The following is an 18,474-nucleotide window of genomic DNA, read 5'->3' as shown; positions in this document are numbered from 1 at the left end:
GAAAAAGTGGAATAAGAAAGACGTTTCCCTTCGGTGCTCTTTAAATCGTGCACTTGGGGGCGCGGTCAGGAAAAGATTCAGTTCTACTGGAAAGAATATTAACAAATCGGCGTGCTGCTGAGAAGCGCTGTAGCCAATCACAGGCTCGGGGGCGTGGCGTCGCTGGTTGCGAAGGCGTGGCCAGCGCAAGTTTGAACTGCCAGTTCCAGAGGAAAGTGCTTGAGGTCTCGTTACCATGTGCGCTTTACTCTCCAAGAGATTAATAAAATTAAACCATAACAGCGGCACAATGGGTTCAAACAGGGTATGATAGTATCCGTGTGTTAAGATACCTTGCATTGCAAATTCCGGTAGTCGTTCCTACACTGCGCCAGTGACACAGCTCTATTGATCATGTAGGATCTTGCAATGAGCGGTCAAGCTGTTATAACGTCGTGCTTTGTTATATAGTTGTTAGAATTTATTTTTTTTCTTAATGTAGATTTGAAGTATTACGTAACGGCCCGTTGCATTTTATTGATTGAAAAAGATATCTGAATTCGATTAGCTTCTGTCAAACCTGCGAGCGCATTTATAAAAAGGTCAGGCGCTTTAAAGTGAAAACGCGATGAAGACGATGCGGGTCACTGAGAAGAAGAGAGGCGAGGATCAAGCCCCCATCAAGATTAATAAACCCAGGGATGTGTGTCTGGTCGTGAATAAGAAGGTTCTCGCAGAGAGGAACCAGGCGGTTGCGCCGGTGGCGGCTTGGGTGGAGAGCGGTTTGGACTGCCAGCAGCACGCAGGCGTGAGTATATTCCTGTACCTGAAATTCAGTACTGATCTATGAAAAAAAAATAGTATTGCACGGTTTTGAAGTCAAAAAGAAGTATTGCGTGTATAAGTTATTGCAATTGTTTATAAGCGTATTCAAAATACATGTTACTTATGTCCATCTTTTGAAAGACACCACACACCATAATGCACATGCTTAATTATGAACTGTGTTCTCTGAAAGCTGTCTTCACTTCCTTTATTGCCAGTATGAGGCAGCTTGAATCCGTGCAATCTGGTCGTTAGTGTGGCTTGTTCAGTTGCAAAGGTTGGACAGCTCTGGTTTAGATGAAGGACGTGGGTCCCAGCGTGTTGACTGTGTGCTGGGGCTTGTGTTTCAGATCACAGCTCTGCAGACGGAGGAGCTGTTCAGTGAGGTGCACCGGGAAAAGGCAGAGAGCCTGAGGAGATTCCAGCGGGAGGTCAGGCACAGGGTGGCACAGCGCGCCCGGTTCAGGAAGAAGCAGCAGCTGCAGAAGTCATACGAAGCTGTAAGATCACAGCTACTCTGATGGAAATAAGACTCCTGTTGCAGTTTCACCTATTCCAGGTTTTACTATGAGCTTGATTATCCACAGTGTGTAGGTAACAAGCTCAGGACATGTACACAGATCAGACGTCATGTACAAAGATCTAGGAGCTCATTGTGCACATGTGTGCTCTGAAGCAGAAGTACCAGTCTTGTAATAATCTAATCATAGCATTAAATCTATGCTCCCATTGTACAGAAATATTAACATAAAGAAAATGGTATGTCTGTATTTTTATATTGTGGAAATTAATTCTCTTGATCTAACTAGAGCTTTAACATAGTTACTGAGGGGTTTTGATCTGTCTGCTTGTAGTGTTACAGTATTTCCATACATACCGATGTGCAATGTTGTGCGCTAATGTTGTAGATTTGTACTCGTATTCCCTGGTCCCCAGGCTGAGCGTGAAGGGTGTGTGGTGCAGCAGTCCTGCGATGCCGCCCGGCACCTGACCCCAAAGAAGAACACATGCAAGTACCACCACCAGAGGGAGCTGGCGATCTGCAGCCCCGGGTCTCGCTGGGTCATTGCCCAGGGGCTGGGAGTCCAGGAGGAGGAGACAGGGCCATCAACTGGAGCCTTCCATCAGCAGGCCAGCAGGGTGAGAGCACAGTAGAAGAGCTGAGCCGAGATATCCTTCCTCTTACTTGACATGGAAGAGTCTACCGCGTGCCGTGCATCTTTATCCATGAATGAATAATTGATCTTGTGCTGTTTTTCCAGCTCAGTAAAGTGATGAAGCAGGCCAGACGCAGACTGGCTGCCTGCCAGATTGTCCCCACAGGCAAAGTGACCTCAGAGCTTCCAGGAGGCATTTGGAGGGTGTCACCAACCCGAGATGTGAGTCCTCTATTAAAGACATGTTTGACTTTTAAGGATGCCTTGCACTAATTAGCCAATAATTCTTCTGGTGCCAGATGGGAGAGAATTATTATAAAGATGGCAATGATGGGGTTTTTTTTATGCTATTGTGCGAGCAATGTCATGACTTTATGATACACAACATACTGTTTTGATAGTTCTTTTTAATTGCCACGTGACTATCCTCATATCGCAGCCATGTGTTCATGGCTCTTCCTTGCCTTCTCTCCTGGTGCAGAAGCCTGTGTCTCACCTGCTGCCCCCTGCTGGAGAGGAAGAGGAAGACTCTGAGGAGGTCGTTCTGGCCGGGCAGCATGACCCTCCCCTGGGGCTGCAGGAGAATCCGACAGACAGCCAAGCTGCGAAGACGGTCTCATTTCAAAGCCAGCAGGTAATTTACACTTCATGCCCACTGCTCTAGTGAGCCAACCAAAGGGCTTCTGATTATCTGTTACTTCAAAGAAAAAATCTGGGATTTATTTCCGCATATACGCAGACATTATAGGAAAGTTAACTGGAGGGTGTCGATGTGAAAGTATAATCGGTCAAGGCATTTCCATTGATTTCAGGTTTGTGGCCGGTTACTGAGAGAGCCTTACCCGACAGGCCCCTGCCCTGGGTTCAGCACAGATTACAGGGCTGCCTTGGTGCTCTGCCCTGGTGTGGATGAAGAGGAAATCAGAAAACAGGTAGGGAAAGAAAACCATCCGAGATGGCAACCTGACCAGTGACTTTCTTTATTTAAATATCTCCATTACTTCAAAAAACACTTAATGGCCACTTTAGTTTTGTATTTTGCACATTGTTTTGTCAAGGATAACAGAAATGTTTAAACGTGAAACAACTAAGTTGGTTCATTATAACCCTTCCGAACTGGTTTCATAACACATTGTTGACACAAAGCAGCATTCAAATTTGTGGTCAGGCTCAGAGCCCCGCTTCTGAGATGAGAAGGTGACATGAGTGTAGGCATGCAAGCTAATAACAGATGGAAATGGGAGACTATAATCTTCAGCACTGAATTACAATGATCTTCCGTCATTGAATTGCTGTCAGTATGGAGCCTGAACAGTTTTCTGTGATATCCCTGTTTCCTTCAGCGTCAAACCCAGTACCTCATGTACCGACGCCTCTTCATGGACATTGAGCGAGAGCAGGTGAAGGAGCAGCGCAGGCAGAGGGAGCATCACAAGAGAATAGCCTGGTAAGGAGAGGGCTGGTCTCTAATGCGTGTTTAACTGCACAGTGATTGGGGCTGTTGGGAACATCACCTAAAGCCAGTACATGACAGGGAAAAATAATTGAAAAACTTTGAATAAACTCTCTTCCAGCGCTGTTCGCTTGTGCATTTTAAAAACAGAAAATATCCACAACACTTCAGTTCCTTTCTTTGTTTTTTTATTTCAGTTTCGGTTCCTTATGCTGCTTGCAATAAATGCTAAGTTGGCATTTTAGTCCAAGCTCCTTTGCTTTACAATTCACTCCCTTTATCAACTAGAGAATCCACTTTGCAAGAGCTAGTTAAAATATTTACATCTGCCAGACTTTATTTCCTTTTCTAGAAAATCTAATAATTCAGAATTCGTTTTTGCATTATTATTATTTTAAATGAATGGATATTGGTATCTCAAGTACAAAACTTACTTCTGTCAAGTGCACATGGGAAGGAGAACACATAGAAAGTGACCCATCTTTTATAGAGCTGGAGATTTAGTTCATGGGTTGCCTTAATGAGTTGAAGATAATCTGTGTGTTTACTTCCTGCAGCATCAAGGCAGACAAGGAGCGTCAGCGACGGGAGGTGGAGAAGAGGATTCTGGGCTTGTCTCTTGCTGACGAGGGTAGAGAGGATCCGGGAGAGAGGGAACGAGAGATCTTGGAGCAGATGAGACTGGAAGAGCATGGCGGGGCCCAGGAGGCGAAGGAGACGAAAGAAAAGGTGCAGAAACTCAAGGAGACCACCAGGTAACACACATGATGGGTATGAAACCGTGGTTACACTGCATGCGTTCAAACTAGTTCAAAGTGCCAAGCAAAAGAAAAGAACATGAGCCTTTTAATATGGAGCAAGGCACAAGATCCAAAGAGATGGGCAGTTTGTTTCATTGGGAGAACCTGTATAAGACAGAAAGGACGGCTGATTGAGCTCTGTTCTGCAGGTATGTAGAAGCTGTCCGAGCCCAGATGAGAGAGAAGATGAAGCTGCAGAGTGTTGATCTGCCCCCTCTCTGCTGCTGTGGGGAAGACTTCTGGGACTCCCACCCGGACACCTGTGCCAACAACTGTGTGTTCTACAAGAACCCCAGAGGTAGGTGGGGAAACCATCCAGTCCCTGCTTCATTCATCCCTTCGATACACTTATAATAGGTTACAGCAAGGGCATCTCTTTTCTCCTGACAATAAGACCTGCTTTTGTATCCTAATAACCTGAGCTGTACAAACGCTATTAAAATCCTGCACTGGAAGCATGTGTTGCAATGGTTTCTGTTGTTCTTCTTGTTGCAGTCTATGTTAAGGCTTTGCAGTCAGTGATCTCCTCCTGTGACATGTGGGAAGGGAACCGAAGCAATCGAGTCTCGATGAGGAGGATCGCTAATGCACACGCGCGCTCCCCCAGGAAGTAGATCCCAATCACAGGAAATAGCAGGTGATCATTCAACCAAGTGATCCAGTAAAACATTGTAGTTAACTCTAGGATTGTTAGAGCTTGACAGAATTACTGGAGATACTTCTGCACAATGATCAGAATTTCAGAAATGTATAGCACCTCAATAGCCATGTTGTTGTGTGTAGTGCTGCCTTGATTCCAGGTTTTGCTGTGCTGTAGCTCTAGAGGTGCTGTGATTACTACAAGGCATTTGTGTGCGAGTATGTTGGGGAGGTAGGATAGTCCTGGACCAGGCAAACAGACCACGTCCCTTACACAGATTTCACATTTATTGTTTGTGTGTCCGAATGTATAGAAAGACGTTTCATATCCATACTGCACTGGTTTTATAGAGAGCTATCGTTTTGGAGACGGCTAGCTTCAAACCAACTCTACCTCGTCCCACCAAAAACAATGCATGCAGTTCTCAATAAATAATACGATTTCATTATGAATTATTCAATTGATTTTTGTGTTTCCATTTTTTGTGGTTTTTTTTTTTTTTTGTGAATATAAATTAAACATTTAAAAAAAAAAAAATTTGTGATTGTCTTTTATAAAAGCACCCCCAAAACAGATGTACCTTTCACCTTGGCGTTGCTATCCCCCGAAAACGTTATTCAGTTGAGACCCTGCACCCCTAAAACCCTGGTCAAGCTCTGGAGAACCTTCACTGCATTGCCCCTTTATCTGGCTCTGCAGATCATCATCTGTGACTTTTGAAAAGACTAGGCTGGGGAAAAACACTTGAATGATTTAACAGCATGTGATTGTTCTAGGGATCAGATACCTTCTCTAGTTACCGTGACTACACAACGCAGTCTGATACTGTAACACTGCCTGCCAACGTGCCCACTGTTAAGCACTGTGCTGCATTCACAGAATGTCTGCTGCTGAAAGGAAGCAGCTTGTTACAAACGCTTCCACCCAAGCTTCTGTGGATTGAACCATCAGCCCAGATGATGATTAGAGAAAATCTTCATCCCTGCTGCAGTCTGGCTCAAGCAACAGCAAAACAGCAGCTAAACAGAAATGTTCCTTGTGGACGTGAAACCTTCAAACAACTAACATACATTGTGCTGTACTGTTCTGCATACAGACATCAGACAGTCACGATTCTTCTAATCTCCTGTCTTCTTGTGTCTGTCTCTGAAGTGATTATCGCTCAACACGTGTTGGAGCTCACAGAGCAGCTGTTTCTATTGTTCGTCACCGGGTTAGCGTTCGTTTTAAGGGGAAGTGCGAACACTCACTGATGCATTGTGTTTATTTAAGAATGGGGGGGTCAGTCAGGTGCCTCCCTCTTTGTCTTGGCCTCTGTGACTATATACAGTTACTGTATAACTGCAGTAAGGTTCCCAGGCCTTTGTGAACTAGGTGACTCAACCTGGTGTGAGGATGGTTCAACAAGAGAGTTGGGGGGGGAACGGGGGGGTGATTGTGGTTTTATTGCTCCAAAAACACAAAGTAAGCATAGGAAATTGGCAGAGAAGAACGTGATTGTCCTGCACCCTAATTATCCTATGAATGGTATTTCTCTTCAGTAACTGATAAAGCACTGACCAGGTGGCAGTAGACCATATGTGACAAGTTTGACTGTCTGATTTTAAACTGTAAAGGCTATTTTTAACTTGTTTATCTTTTGAAAAAAAAAAAAAAGCTACTTAATTCTGGTTCATTGCAGGAGAGATCAGCAGTCCATATCAGATCTCATCTTGCAGAGTAAAACCCGTGCTGATTGCTTTTCTTCAGAAAATATGGACACCGATCAGCACTCGTCCAGTTCCTAGTAGCTGGTTGATCTCAAAACTTTATCAAGTCAAGGATTCCTGTGATTCAGCTTATCTTGCTAACAAGCACATATTAAAGTGCAACGTGCACAGGGCTGTGGAACGCTGCAGCTTTAAATCAGGCATTGCACAAGCTGTTTGGACTCACTTGCACAGTGTACCCCTAGTTCGGCTGGGTAACCCATTCTATAGCCTCACCACTCTGTGTAAAGAACTACACCCTTGCCCCCAAATGTGTCTCCACTTAAAATGTGTCTCCACTTAATATCCAGCTGGGTCCTGTGGTCTGATTCGTGATTGGCTGGGGCAAACTTTTGCATTTGCTGGTTCCAAAAACTATTCCACACAGTGTGCATGCGTTCAGGATTCCTGTGAAGTGTTTTTTCATTTGGAAAATGTACTCAGGACATCGCTCCTCTGGGCCTGCCTGAATTGGAACAGTACATTCAATTGCAGTATGTTGATATTTCTCTCTGGAAACAACGTTTACATGACTTGAAATCTAATTTACCAGGATCTCTCAGAAACTCACAAGGAGTAGACTGTAGTCAGAATGAGCTCTACATACAGCATTGACAAGAAGGACAATGTGTACTCAGTACAGCACATTTGTGCACAGGAAATGCGTTGGCTGTTTTGCTGTAGCATGTGACTGGGGGTTGTTATCTGGCACCACTGTCTTTTGTTTTCTTTTTTAACAAAACAGAAACCTGTTATCAACTGCAGCAACTAGAGGCTGGAGCATTTGGCAAAAGCAAGGGAGAGGAGAAGACTGTGCCCCTGCAGAAATGCATACAAGGGCAAGGACTAAACGAAGAAAACAAAATACTAATTTAAGTTTGAATACGCATGTGCGGGCACTGCGGCTTTAAGACAGCTGTTTGCGTTTACAGGCATGGTGCAGCCCTCGCTTGGGAACGTCATGACAGGGATCACGTGTCTTTCCTTTAAACCCCGCCCTATCTCTATTATCTCTCAAGGCTCAGCCATCAGACGGCTGCACGAAGGCTGGGCTTGGGGGAGAGATCTGTGGGGGTTCCAGTTGCACATCAAGAAGACCAACAGGAAAATCAGACATGTGACACGCCAGAAAGGAGATTATAGAAATATAGACCCACATAAAAGCCTGTCAGCTGACAGATCATGGGACTGATACATCGAAGTCTAAAATGGAAAACTGAATCATTTTATCCATAAGGCTGACTTTGTGTTTTATTTTTGTACACGGAACACACGACCGACCCGCAACACCCCTTTGGTTTAAATAACAAGACACTGGTCTGTTTCCTTTGCCGTTGTCTTGATGCAGCTTGCTCGTCTTTATAACAACAAAGGGATCTGGTATGGAGTCTTGCACATCTGCAAAGGTTATTGGATACTAAAGCTCACTGTTTACATGAACAAAAGAAAACAATCTGCAATAATTCTTGCAAAGAGAAAACAAAAAACGTTTACAGCAGCGTGCAATTAAATATTAACCTTTTTAATTGTTGTGTTATTTTTTTTTTATTTTTGGTTTATATCCTTTTGGACCAGTGGACGATTTAAAGGGGTGTTTTGTTTTTCAAGCCGGTGTGCTTGCTTTCCTATGGAAGTCGGGCAGATACCGGTGTATATTGCGACATCTGTTTGAAAGAAAGACTGACAACGCTACAAAATAACAATGAGGTCTTCGCTGGCGCCCGGCATAAAACTGATCACTTCCTTTTCAAGGGACAGTTGGTAAGAAGCCCTTGTACGATATGTTTAAATAAAACGAAAGAGTGTGCAGATGCATTGCCTGAGCGTGCTGGTTTCGTTTTTCTAGACCTTTGTTGCCTGGTCGTTTGCCGGACCACTTGCGCAATGCGCGTATCTCTGTAATGCAAACTTGGGACCTGTTCTGAAAACAACGCAGCCGAAGGAGCGGGAGGGGTTCAGTTGCCCTACATTTATTAGACGTTATTCATAGTGCGTTGTTCAGATGCGATGTAACCAGCAGGGAGGGCACCCTAGTTAGTTACACCGAGCTTGTCAGTCTTCAGTTCCAGATAATTATAAGGGTTTGTTGACAATTGACTAATAGGGTGGTTCAAAATCCAGTGCGGTGCAAGGACCGTCACCGCTCCTTTACTTCATTAAAGGTGCAACCCTTGAGCCAAAGGCAGGAGTTAGAACGTGACCTGAATGCGCACACGCCACAGATCAGCAGTCTGCGATAGCATGCATGGTATATCAGACCTCAGGCAGGCGCATACAAGCACATCAGATAGTTACACGGGTGATGCATTGCTATTTGCATCATTTAATTGGTTTTGGTGAGGTCCAATCTTTTTAGATGATCGGTCGAGCAATGGGCATTTGTAAGCGAGTATGAGAGACGATACACAAACGCGCACGTTTCCTTGTGGGGGAGGACATGCAATGAGTTTGTCAGTTTTGGCTATTCTGCGGGTTCACCTCGTAAGCACACCACCCCTGAATGAAGAAATCACAATCCTTCACTACGCACACACAACACAGTTGTTCAGCCCAGCAAGACTAGCCTATCGATCTCTTTCTATACCATGTCTGCGTCACTGGAGCTACATTAAATGCGTGTCATCGTTTCTACAGTGCCGTACGAAGTGTTACTGTAACTGCTCTGTGGGTTCCTGTTGTGGTCAGACACACTGAGGAACAGCACTTATTCAGTATGGGTGACATGGGACTTTGGGAAGCTGTGGGCTGAGGCTGATTTCCATGAAATTATGAAATCAGCCGAGATTTAAACAACGTGACTATTATATATTTAAAAAAAAATAAAATAAAAAATAAAAATAATCTTTTAGAAAAATCGAACATTTAACGATTCAGAAATTCCGTTTACTTGTTTACTATGGTGGCTGAAGCCCATAGACACGGGAATTAAGTCTCTAAAATCGTTTCCTGTGTTGCACAGCGTTTATTTGTCATGTTGTATTGCATCAGGACAAATCTACTGTCTGTAATGAATACTGCAGTATTCATCTTGGTAATGCTACAGCAACATGCCCGGCTATTGAAAGGGTACTGCGTGTAGACTCTAGCAAAGCCTGACTTCATATTCGTTTGAGCTAGGCTCTCTCAGGGATGGAATAAGACTCCCATTGCATAGCACTCGGATCCATGCCAGGTTTTGCACTGGATTTACTAACACGCCTGAGCTTGTAACCTATACACTGTGGCTCCTAGTAAAACCTGGACTGGGTGAAGGTGCTATGCAGTAGGAGTCTTCTTTCCGTCGCTAGGTTATGTGCTCTTACTCTTGCTCTTAACCCAGAGTCATTTTGTTTTGATGCCAGCCACACTGTTCACTTCCTGTGCTGATTGGTTTCCACTGCACTCTGTTGTGCAAGGTGTTGTTTTGGAGCGACTCTGTAGTCATGGAAACGAAGGCCTGACTCTTTGCGTCTACAAGTTATATCCTGCGTTTACCGAAGGGTAAACACGAGAAGCCAATGAAACTGCTTGTTAATTAGCTCCGTTTTGTCCTAGCAGAGCTTATTGTCTTGTGTATCAGGTGCCACGATTGGAAGCTGTTCAGGAAACAAAACATCCAGGACACACTCACATTTTAAGAGCCTCGATTTCTGGGTGATAATTGATATTTTATGGTGTGTTTATCCAATATTGAGTTAGCATTTTTTTTAAAATCTGTGCACATAAAAAAAAAAAAAAAAAATCATTACCCTTGCCTTTGAAGATGCTAACGCTTCTTTTAAAGTTGAGCATGATTATCCTATGCTAGTCTATTATCCTGTGCTATTCTATTATCCACTGCAGTGTTCAATGCCCTTGTTGTCTCTTCCTTGCTTTGTAGGTACCGGGGCTTCACCCTTTTTCTGACGTTCCTCTTCTACACCAGCTACCACCTCTCCCGAAAACCCATCAGCATTGTCAAGGTAGGCCTCTGTATCTGGGGCTGAAACCATGAGCATACAATACAGTATTATCTGAGAAGTGAGCCAACAGATGAACGGAAATAAGACTCCCATTGCATTCCTGGTTTCACTCTGAGTTTAATAAGACACACCTGAGCTTGTTACCTATGCACTGTGGCCAATGAAGCTAATAGTAAAACCTGGAATGAGTAAACCTGCTGTGCAATAGGAGTCTTGTTCCCATCACTGCTACAAATGTAGGACTGCATGGGGAATAAAGCGTGTGACTTTGGGGTAAGCTTGTGGTAGCTAGTTATTTGAGGGTAGGATGTCCATAACCTACAATTGTGAAAGCATCACTCCTGTCTTGGGTTGAAGAAGCAATTGGATAACCTGAGAGATGCGGGAGTGTTTCTACAGCAGTAGCGATGCTAAGTCTTTTGTTTGTTTTTGTCACCAGAGTGAATTGCACAGGAATTGCTCCAATGTGATCCAGCCTCTTAACTTTACCAGCTCCAACAATGAGACGTGGTGTGACTGGGCCCCCTTCGGTAAGTGTGGCCCCGCGTTATCAGAAAGCAGACGACTGCGCAAGCTGACTCCTCTTCTAGTGCTAATAACATTGTCCCATTCAGAGATCCCGGTGCATCTCATTTTGCCCTGACTTCTCACTCACGGAAAACTGACAGCCAGAATATATATATTTTGTTAATTTTAGTCAGTCAAGTTGTTTATAAAGTATACGTTTTTCTTTCTATAGATCAGGATAACTACCAGACCCTGTTTGGTGCTCTGGATAACTCATTCCTGGTTGCCTATGCAGTAGGAATGTTCTTCAGGTACAGTATGTGTCCCTCTTGTTGAAATTGTATTTTCATAAGGTTTTCTCTGCAGTTTTCCTTCCAAGTTGAGTTATCGCACAACGTCTTTGTATTCACGGTAAACAAATATCATTAGCTCTGTTGCCTTGAAGACACTTGATCACAGTAACGATTCACGGTCCTCCCAACAGTAATATGTAATGGAGAAGATCGTGAAATGATTCTTTCTAAAGGAACCACTTCCAGTTGTTATCTATCATCTGCTCCTTATCTTCAGTTAGTTCTGACACAAGAGCCTGGCTGCTTCCACGCTCTATCAAGTGCCAAGAGTGACAGAGCTGTGTGTGTGTGTGTGTGTGTGTGTTTATCCCTTCGCAGTGGGATCTTTGGCGAGCGTCTCTCTCTCCGGTACTACCTCACGGCTGGGATGCTGCTGAGCGGTTTCTTCACCTCTCTCGTAGGTCTCGGCTTCTACTGGAATATTCACAACATCTGGTTCTACGTCTTCGCTCAGGTGAGGGGCTCATGGCATGAGGGCTGCTTTACTAAAACTATGAAATCCTGATGTGTTATTATAAACCAGGGATGATCATGTTTTTCCTGGCTTAGCATAGTCCTCTGCAGCCAGTCCCTGTCACTGAAAGCTACAGCACGATGTTTCAGCATTGTAACCCAGTCCTCAATAAGCAATGCATGCGTGAATCCGATTTAGAAATGAAAAGTTCTCATGCACAGATAGTGGTACCTGTAAACCTGAGTTCCAGCCGATAGAAGAATGAAACTATACACTGTTTTCTCTTCCTCAGGCTATGAACGGTTTGGTGCAGACTACAGGGTGGCCGGCTGTGGTCACCTGTGTTGGGAACTGGTTTGGAAAGGGAAAGTGAGTATGGATGACTTTTCTGTGTTCTGAGCCTCCTTGCGTATTAATACATTATGAGTAACGCTGGCTATGCAACACTTGCTAATGCAATGCATGCGTGCGTGTGCGGGTGGTTATATTATATGGGGAAGTTAGTGTAGCAACATGACTTGGTAGCTGAACACAATGGCAGATCTAAACACTGCCTCTCTTTACATTAGCAGTGATATGATCCTGCCTGGTGGTTTTACATGCTTTAAAGCTGTGAGACATATGGTTAGTGAATGTAGCCTTCATTCCCTCCCTGCCTCTCTAGAATCCAGACAGGCTTGGATGAACATATTCATTTGCTTATGCACCATTATGGGCTTGGAACAATGCTTTAAAGAAAATTCACTTTTGTTTCTGATTTTAAACTATGACTCCTTATCCTTTCGATCTGATTGATTGATTGATTTGATGTAACATGTCAAGGAGCTGCTGTCAGGATGGCCCTGAGAATGAGGTGGACTAATCCCTGAACATGTCAGTGTAAATGTAATAGTGTTGAATGTGGCTGTAATTGCTCCTGTCTCTGCTTGCCTGCCCAGGCGTGGGCTGATCATGGGCGTGTGGAACTCCCACACCTCCGTGGGCAACATCCTGGGGTCCTTGGTTGCGGGTGTGTTCGTGTCGTCGGCGTGGGGGCTGTCTTTCATTGTGCCTGGAATCATCATTGGGGTCATGGGAGTCATCTGCTTCTTCTTCCTGGTGGAAAGTGAGTTTTTAAAACAGACACTTTTACTGTTTAGTGTCAGCTGGCATTTTGTGAGCAGTCCGGAACCCCACTTGGTGTTTGGAACAGACTCGCTGCTTTCTGTTCCGGGATCATGAGTGGGTTTTTGATTTTTCTTTCATTCAGAACCGGAGGATGTGAACTGCAGCCTTCCCCAGCACCATGTAAGTGCAGTAACATTTCTGCCATTAACTTTGTTGTCATGCCATTGACAAAATAAGTCCTTGAAATATTTTCATTTAGCAATATATATAGTACCGTATCTCCGAACCCTGCTAGATTGAATTGTGTTGTAATCTGACCTATGCTATTACAATCTATAACATGCATGAGTACAGCAGCTTTGTCATAGTGCTATAGTAATTGTCTGAAACATTTAAAGCAGATTTCTGTTTTCATTAACAGTGTGAACAGGACCCTAATCTCAACTCTACAGCCAATGAGGAGATATTCGGTAGCCCCTCCCACAGCCAGGAGAATGGCTGCAGCCCAGTGGAAGCAGCCATTGAGGAGCCAAAGGCCATCGGTTTCATGGCCGCGTTGAGGATCCCGGTGAGTCTGTGGCACAGTGCTGGCGTCACGCGTTTACACGGAGTGGCAAGCATGGGGCCAGCTGCAAAATGCTCTTCGAATTCGAGGGGAGCGTGAAATTCAGGTAGACAAACGTTTCGGCACAATCTTGGTTTATTCTCATTACTCGGTACAGCAGATGATTCCAAACACGCATTGCCGTGAAGTGTCGTTATTTCTGTTATACTGGCAATGGTGTAATTTAATAACAAGTTTGGTTACTTTCATACTAGTCGGTTACTAGAATTGTAAACGAGTTATGAAAAGTAGTTTTTGTATGAAATCAGACTTTTATCGTCTTGTTCATGTCTAATGTTTTGTGAACCCTTTCAGGGCGTGGTGGAGTTCTCTCTGTGTCTGCTGTTTGCCAAGCTAGTCAGCTACACCTTCCTGTACTGGCTGCCCCTCTACATCGCTAACGTTGGTAAGGAGCAGCATGTCATGCGAGGGCGTGGAACTAGCAGCATAGCCCCAGGAATGCTTCATGTAAATTGCTGTCAGGTCTCGGGTCTCGCGTTTTTCTCTATGAGAGATGCACGCACCGTGATTCACGTTCCCTTCATCTCAGATTTGCAACCTGTGTCTGACTCCGAAGCGCTAACTTCTCCGTTGTTCTTTTTCAGCACATTTTGATGCCAAGGGTGCTGGAGACATGTCCACCCTCTTTGACTTGGGGGGGATTTTTGGTAAGATCTTGCAGCTCAAGTATTTCAGGTTTGCATTTAGGTGTCGGTCTGCAACAGGCAGCAGGCAAGACAGTAGCTGTGCTCTGGATGCAAGATTAATACATGCGTGTGATTTCTCTATTAGTGTAACAAAGGCTAGGCAACAGTTGTAGACGTGTAACTATTCACAGAATCTCCCGTTTAGGTTGAACATCAGTGTATCTTCAGGTGTACTGCCCTCTAGTGGTAAAATACAGTATTGTCACTTCCAGTAAATACCCACAGGAGTCTAGACCAGTTGATGGCTGGCTCTGGAGTTTGAGACTCTTTTGAAGTGTACAAGGGTGTTAAATGGATCAAAGGGACTGGTCCTCAGGTTCTTGGAGCGCTCAAGCTGATTATGTGGAACGCTTGCATCATGTTTAAGAAGCACAGGAACAGAGCCGTGGTGTCTCGGTTTAGTCAGGCATGCCTTCCAGCTTCTTTGCTGCCGGTTACAGTCTCCTCTTTGTGGGCGTGTGTGCAGGTGGAATCCTTGCTGGTGTTGTGTCGGACTATACAGGAGGCAGAGCCACCTCATGCTGGGTCATGTTAATCGCAGCAGCTCCAATGGTGAGTTCAGGAACAGAAAGAGATTGTGACTGCCTTGAAACGGAACAGCTTTACAAACGCACTGATCTGCTTCCGTTTCTTTAAATTTTGTTTTCTTCGCAGTTGTTCGTGTACAATCGAGTTGGAGAGTACGGTCTCGGGACGACAATAGGTAATTTCTCTAGGTGTGGTGTCTTTTGCGTTTTAAAGAGCAGCAGGCGTTTTCGTGATTCTCTAAACGTTGTGTGTGTGTGTGTTTATTCCTGGTAGGAATGCTGCTGCTGTGTGGTGGTTTGGTGAACGGACCCTACGCTCTCATTACTACAGCTGTAGCTGCTGATCTGGTGAGTACAATTCAGCCACTACCCATCTGAAACCTTTATCCTGCCCCATGCCATGCTGTTTCAACTGGCACGCAGAAACCAGCCGTGCATAAATCCACTGGTTTTACATTTTTCTTTCCTCTGTTTCCAGGGAACTCATGAAAGTCTAAGAGGGAACTCCAAAGCGCTTTCCACCGTCACTGCTATCATCGATGGCACTGGATCCATAGGTGCGTCGCACATGCGTTTGTGATGGGAGTGTAGAACAGATACTGTGACTAGATGTATTGTCTATTAGGTCAACTACCAGGGGGAAAAAACAAAACAAAAAAAAACAATTGGTAACCAGGCACAACACTTTGGTTACCACTAAATTCACCTCCTCTTGTAGTATGTCATGTTATAGATGTATCATTAAGTTATTCACCTCACAGCTGTGTAAATGTTGCAGCATTAAACAGGAACAGCCACCTTGAGGAGCGGCTTTTGATTTTGGTTCCTAGGGTACTGACCTGCTGTTTAAAACTTTGCGCGCAACAGAAAGCAAGCTTCTGCAGTTGAAGTTCTCCTTGTGTCCTGTAGGTGCTGCTCTTGGTCCTCTGCTGGCTGGTGTGATCTCTCCGACCGGGTGGAACAATGTGTTTTACATGCTGATCACTGCTGACATCCTGGCTTGCTTGGTACGTTTGTGAGCATTCATTACCAGTACAGGCAGCCTTTTAGCTTATGTAGGGTCTTCTTCCATAAGAATAACTTCCTGGCTAAAGATGGAAGGCTTTTGGAAAGATGCAGTAAGGCTTGTATGTATTGTTTATCATGAGCGCACTCACTGTGCCACTGTGTGCCAGGAGACCTCCCACCAGTGCGAGCGCACCTCAGACCTGACCCAAACCCCCCCTGTATGCTCTCACTTCTGCCCTCTGTCTGGATGCTTAATGTGGACTAGTGGTGCAGCTAGACCCCCAAACCCCTTGCATTGTTTTCACTTTCTGCTGTTTCTCTTCGCAGTTCCTCTCCAGGCTGGTGTACAAAGAGGTCCGGGGCTGGTGTGGATTCTACACGAGGATGCGAGGGTAGATCAGCCTCTTCTTCAATCTCCCGCGTTGTCTGCTCTGTATAAACTGAGCTGTGCCCAGGGCAGGCCCGTTCTGGAACAGTCCGAGGGCGTTGCCAGGGCAGGTTCCGAGTGACGACAGTGAAAACGATGGATGGGTTCATTAAAACCTGAGGCAATGCTTCATTCTGAGTGTCATTCATAATTAAATTGAATATGAAATTAACCATTTGCTGAAGTTTACTTGCATGCTATTACTGTCACAGCCATGCTGTGTGTGTAGCTATCATTAGACTGCCGTTCTGAGCTCATATTTCATATGGGACTTGATAAGTTTCCTGCTCCAATAAAAAGACTGGTATGTAGAGTTAGCGATGTTATTCTAGAGTGTCTAAGTAATGCACATTTAAACCACATGACCGTTCACAATCGCGTTTTCAAATTGTGATCATTCCAATAGGGCAACGGTAGCAACGTGCAAGTCCAGCATGCAACTAAACTAAAAACGAAGTACGTATTTATGACACTGAAAATAAAGCGTTGCTAAGCATGCTTCTCAAAGTGGGTGTTGCTGTGCATTCCAGGATTCCAGTTAGATACCAAGAAACAACTAGGGTGCAAGTCAGAGCAGTTAAACAGTCTAATTGTCTGTCCTTTGAAATGGTTCTATTGCTGGCTAATCTAAATATAGATGTCCAAGTTTAGATGGTAATACATCAGTTATGCTGTAATAATAACAAGGGCATCCTAATCACAATTGATGAGACAGTCTCCAAGGTAAAGGTTAGGGGAACTGAAGAGTCTTTCAATTAGGCTTCTAAAGAGGAGAGCGGAATGGCTTGGATTGAGGGCAGAGATGCTTTCATGGAAAGATAGATTGCCGGTATATAAATAAGTGCACTTTTACTAATTTTAAATTCAATCACTCTTGGGACACAGGTCATTGCTCTTCAGGGAGGGAGTTTTTTTCTTGTAAATCTTTTTAAAAATGCATTGCAGATAGCGGTTTGACAAACATGCGATCAGTCATTAGGGTTCACATATTTCGTCTTTGAGTTTGTGTAATAATGTCGGTACTTGATTACTGTAAATGTAAATATATATATGGACTTTCTAATTGGAAATGTGTTTTAAAGGTCGGGTTGCTTTTTAAATGTATATCTGCAGCCTCAATTAAAACTAGGGCTTCTGAATGTTCCCTCACGTGCCTGAACATGTTTTGAAAAATAATTTCTGCTACTTCTCTCCTTTACTCATTGCAGGTTTAAAGAAATCTGACACGTGCACCAAGTGTGAATGTTCACGAAGCCTTCAAATAAAATGAACAAACTAAAGGGAGCAGCGAGGGGGTGGGGCTCTTTTGATGCTGGACTGCTTTTATTGGAAAGGCAGGAGTCATGTCAATCCTGGATAAAAAGGATCACATCAATGCTACTAGGAAAGGGGGAAAAGATTAAAGGAACCAAAAAAAATCACCGTTTTAGTGATGAAACTGCCATCTGCTGAACGTGCCTGCAAACGATCAGTTTCAATTAATGATGGAGTGTTTTTCCCCACTGATGTCTTTCTCTGATCTATTGTAGCTGCAAGCCTTTTCTCATTGAAATGGTGCTAAGTGAAATTCTGGTTTTGTTTTTTGTCCTCCTGCTTTAATCAGGATGCATTTTGTTCAAGGTGTAATTTATGTGTTTTTTTTGTGAAAGGGAAGCTTACAGACGGCTCATTTCATCCCTTCCCTTTTCAAGATCACAGTAAAATTAGTCTTCTGCATAATTGTCCAGATGTTTGTACAGTTGAATATCAGCAAAGTCTTCATGGGTTTGTGTTAGTGTTGTGTTGTTATTAAAAAGCCTAGATGTTAACTTTTATATTGTGTCCTGAATCATCGGTTTTACGAGCAACTTGCACCACAAAAAATGGAGAAAACAATTCACTAGTTGTACCCCCATAATATTCCACAGTCTTGGGAGTGAAAGATTTTACATTTTGTAGGTTTCACATCAAGGTGTGTCTCTGGTTTGCTGTTAGTGAATAACCTGATTTTTTTGTTTTGTTTTGTTTTTGCTGTCAATTGAAACTTGAGAGATCCTCATATGAATTTGCCCAATAATCCCGATCCATTAATTACTCTGCAGGGATCTCTCCTTTCTGTTTCTGTTCTGATTCCTTTTAATAACTGCTTTCTTCTGTTTTGGGAACTCAAAACTAATAATTTCCTCTAGAGGGTAATTAAAGTGCTCTGTGTTATTGAGAATTACAAATAAGTTAATTACATAACAGGCTTGTTCTTG

At 43.9% G+C, this 18,474-nt stretch overlaps 2 protein-coding genes across 2 annotated transcripts; both read left to right on the top strand.

Annotated features, from left to right (window-relative positions):
* The first annotated feature begins 216 nt into the window (after positions 1-216).
* On the top strand, positions 217-5,332 carry ccdc15 (coiled-coil domain containing 15). The gene is made up of 10 exons (XM_041242402.1): positions 217-787; positions 1,155-1,304; positions 1,741-1,944; positions 2,067-2,183; positions 2,443-2,595; positions 2,774-2,893; positions 3,305-3,408; positions 3,972-4,169; positions 4,364-4,512; positions 4,710-5,332. Exons 1-10 carry the CDS (start codon positions 608-610, stop codon positions 4,826-4,828), a joined length of 1,494 nt encoding a protein of 497 aa, XP_041098336.1. The 5' UTR covers positions 217-607; the 3' UTR covers positions 4,829-5,332.
* A 2,104-nt stretch (positions 5,333-7,436) lies between these two features.
* On the top strand, positions 7,437-18,051 carry slc37a2 (solute carrier family 37 member 2). Its single transcript, XM_041242406.1, has 18 exons — positions 7,437-8,363; positions 10,462-10,543; positions 10,983-11,073; positions 11,283-11,361; positions 11,722-11,857; positions 12,150-12,226; positions 12,796-12,962; positions 13,107-13,144; positions 13,386-13,532; positions 13,884-13,974; positions 14,174-14,236; positions 14,742-14,827; positions 14,930-14,978; positions 15,077-15,150; positions 15,281-15,359; positions 15,712-15,809; positions 16,138-16,202; positions 17,446-18,051. Exons 1-18 carry the CDS (start codon positions 8,305-8,307, stop codon positions 17,459-17,461), a joined length of 1,497 nt encoding a protein of 498 aa, XP_041098340.1. The 5' UTR covers positions 7,437-8,304; the 3' UTR covers positions 17,462-18,051.
* Positions 18,052-18,474: the final 423 nt, after the last annotated feature.

This window comes from Polyodon spathula, unplaced genomic scaffold (assembly GCF_017654505.1).
Source record: "Polyodon spathula isolate WHYD16114869_AA unplaced genomic scaffold, ASM1765450v1 scaffolds_1285, whole genome shotgun sequence".
NCBI classification, from domain to species: Eukaryota; Metazoa; Chordata; class Actinopteri; order Acipenseriformes; family Polyodontidae; genus Polyodon; species Polyodon spathula.
Note: the sequence above shows the minus strand (reverse complement) of the source record. Positions and strands in the feature narration are given on the sequence as shown.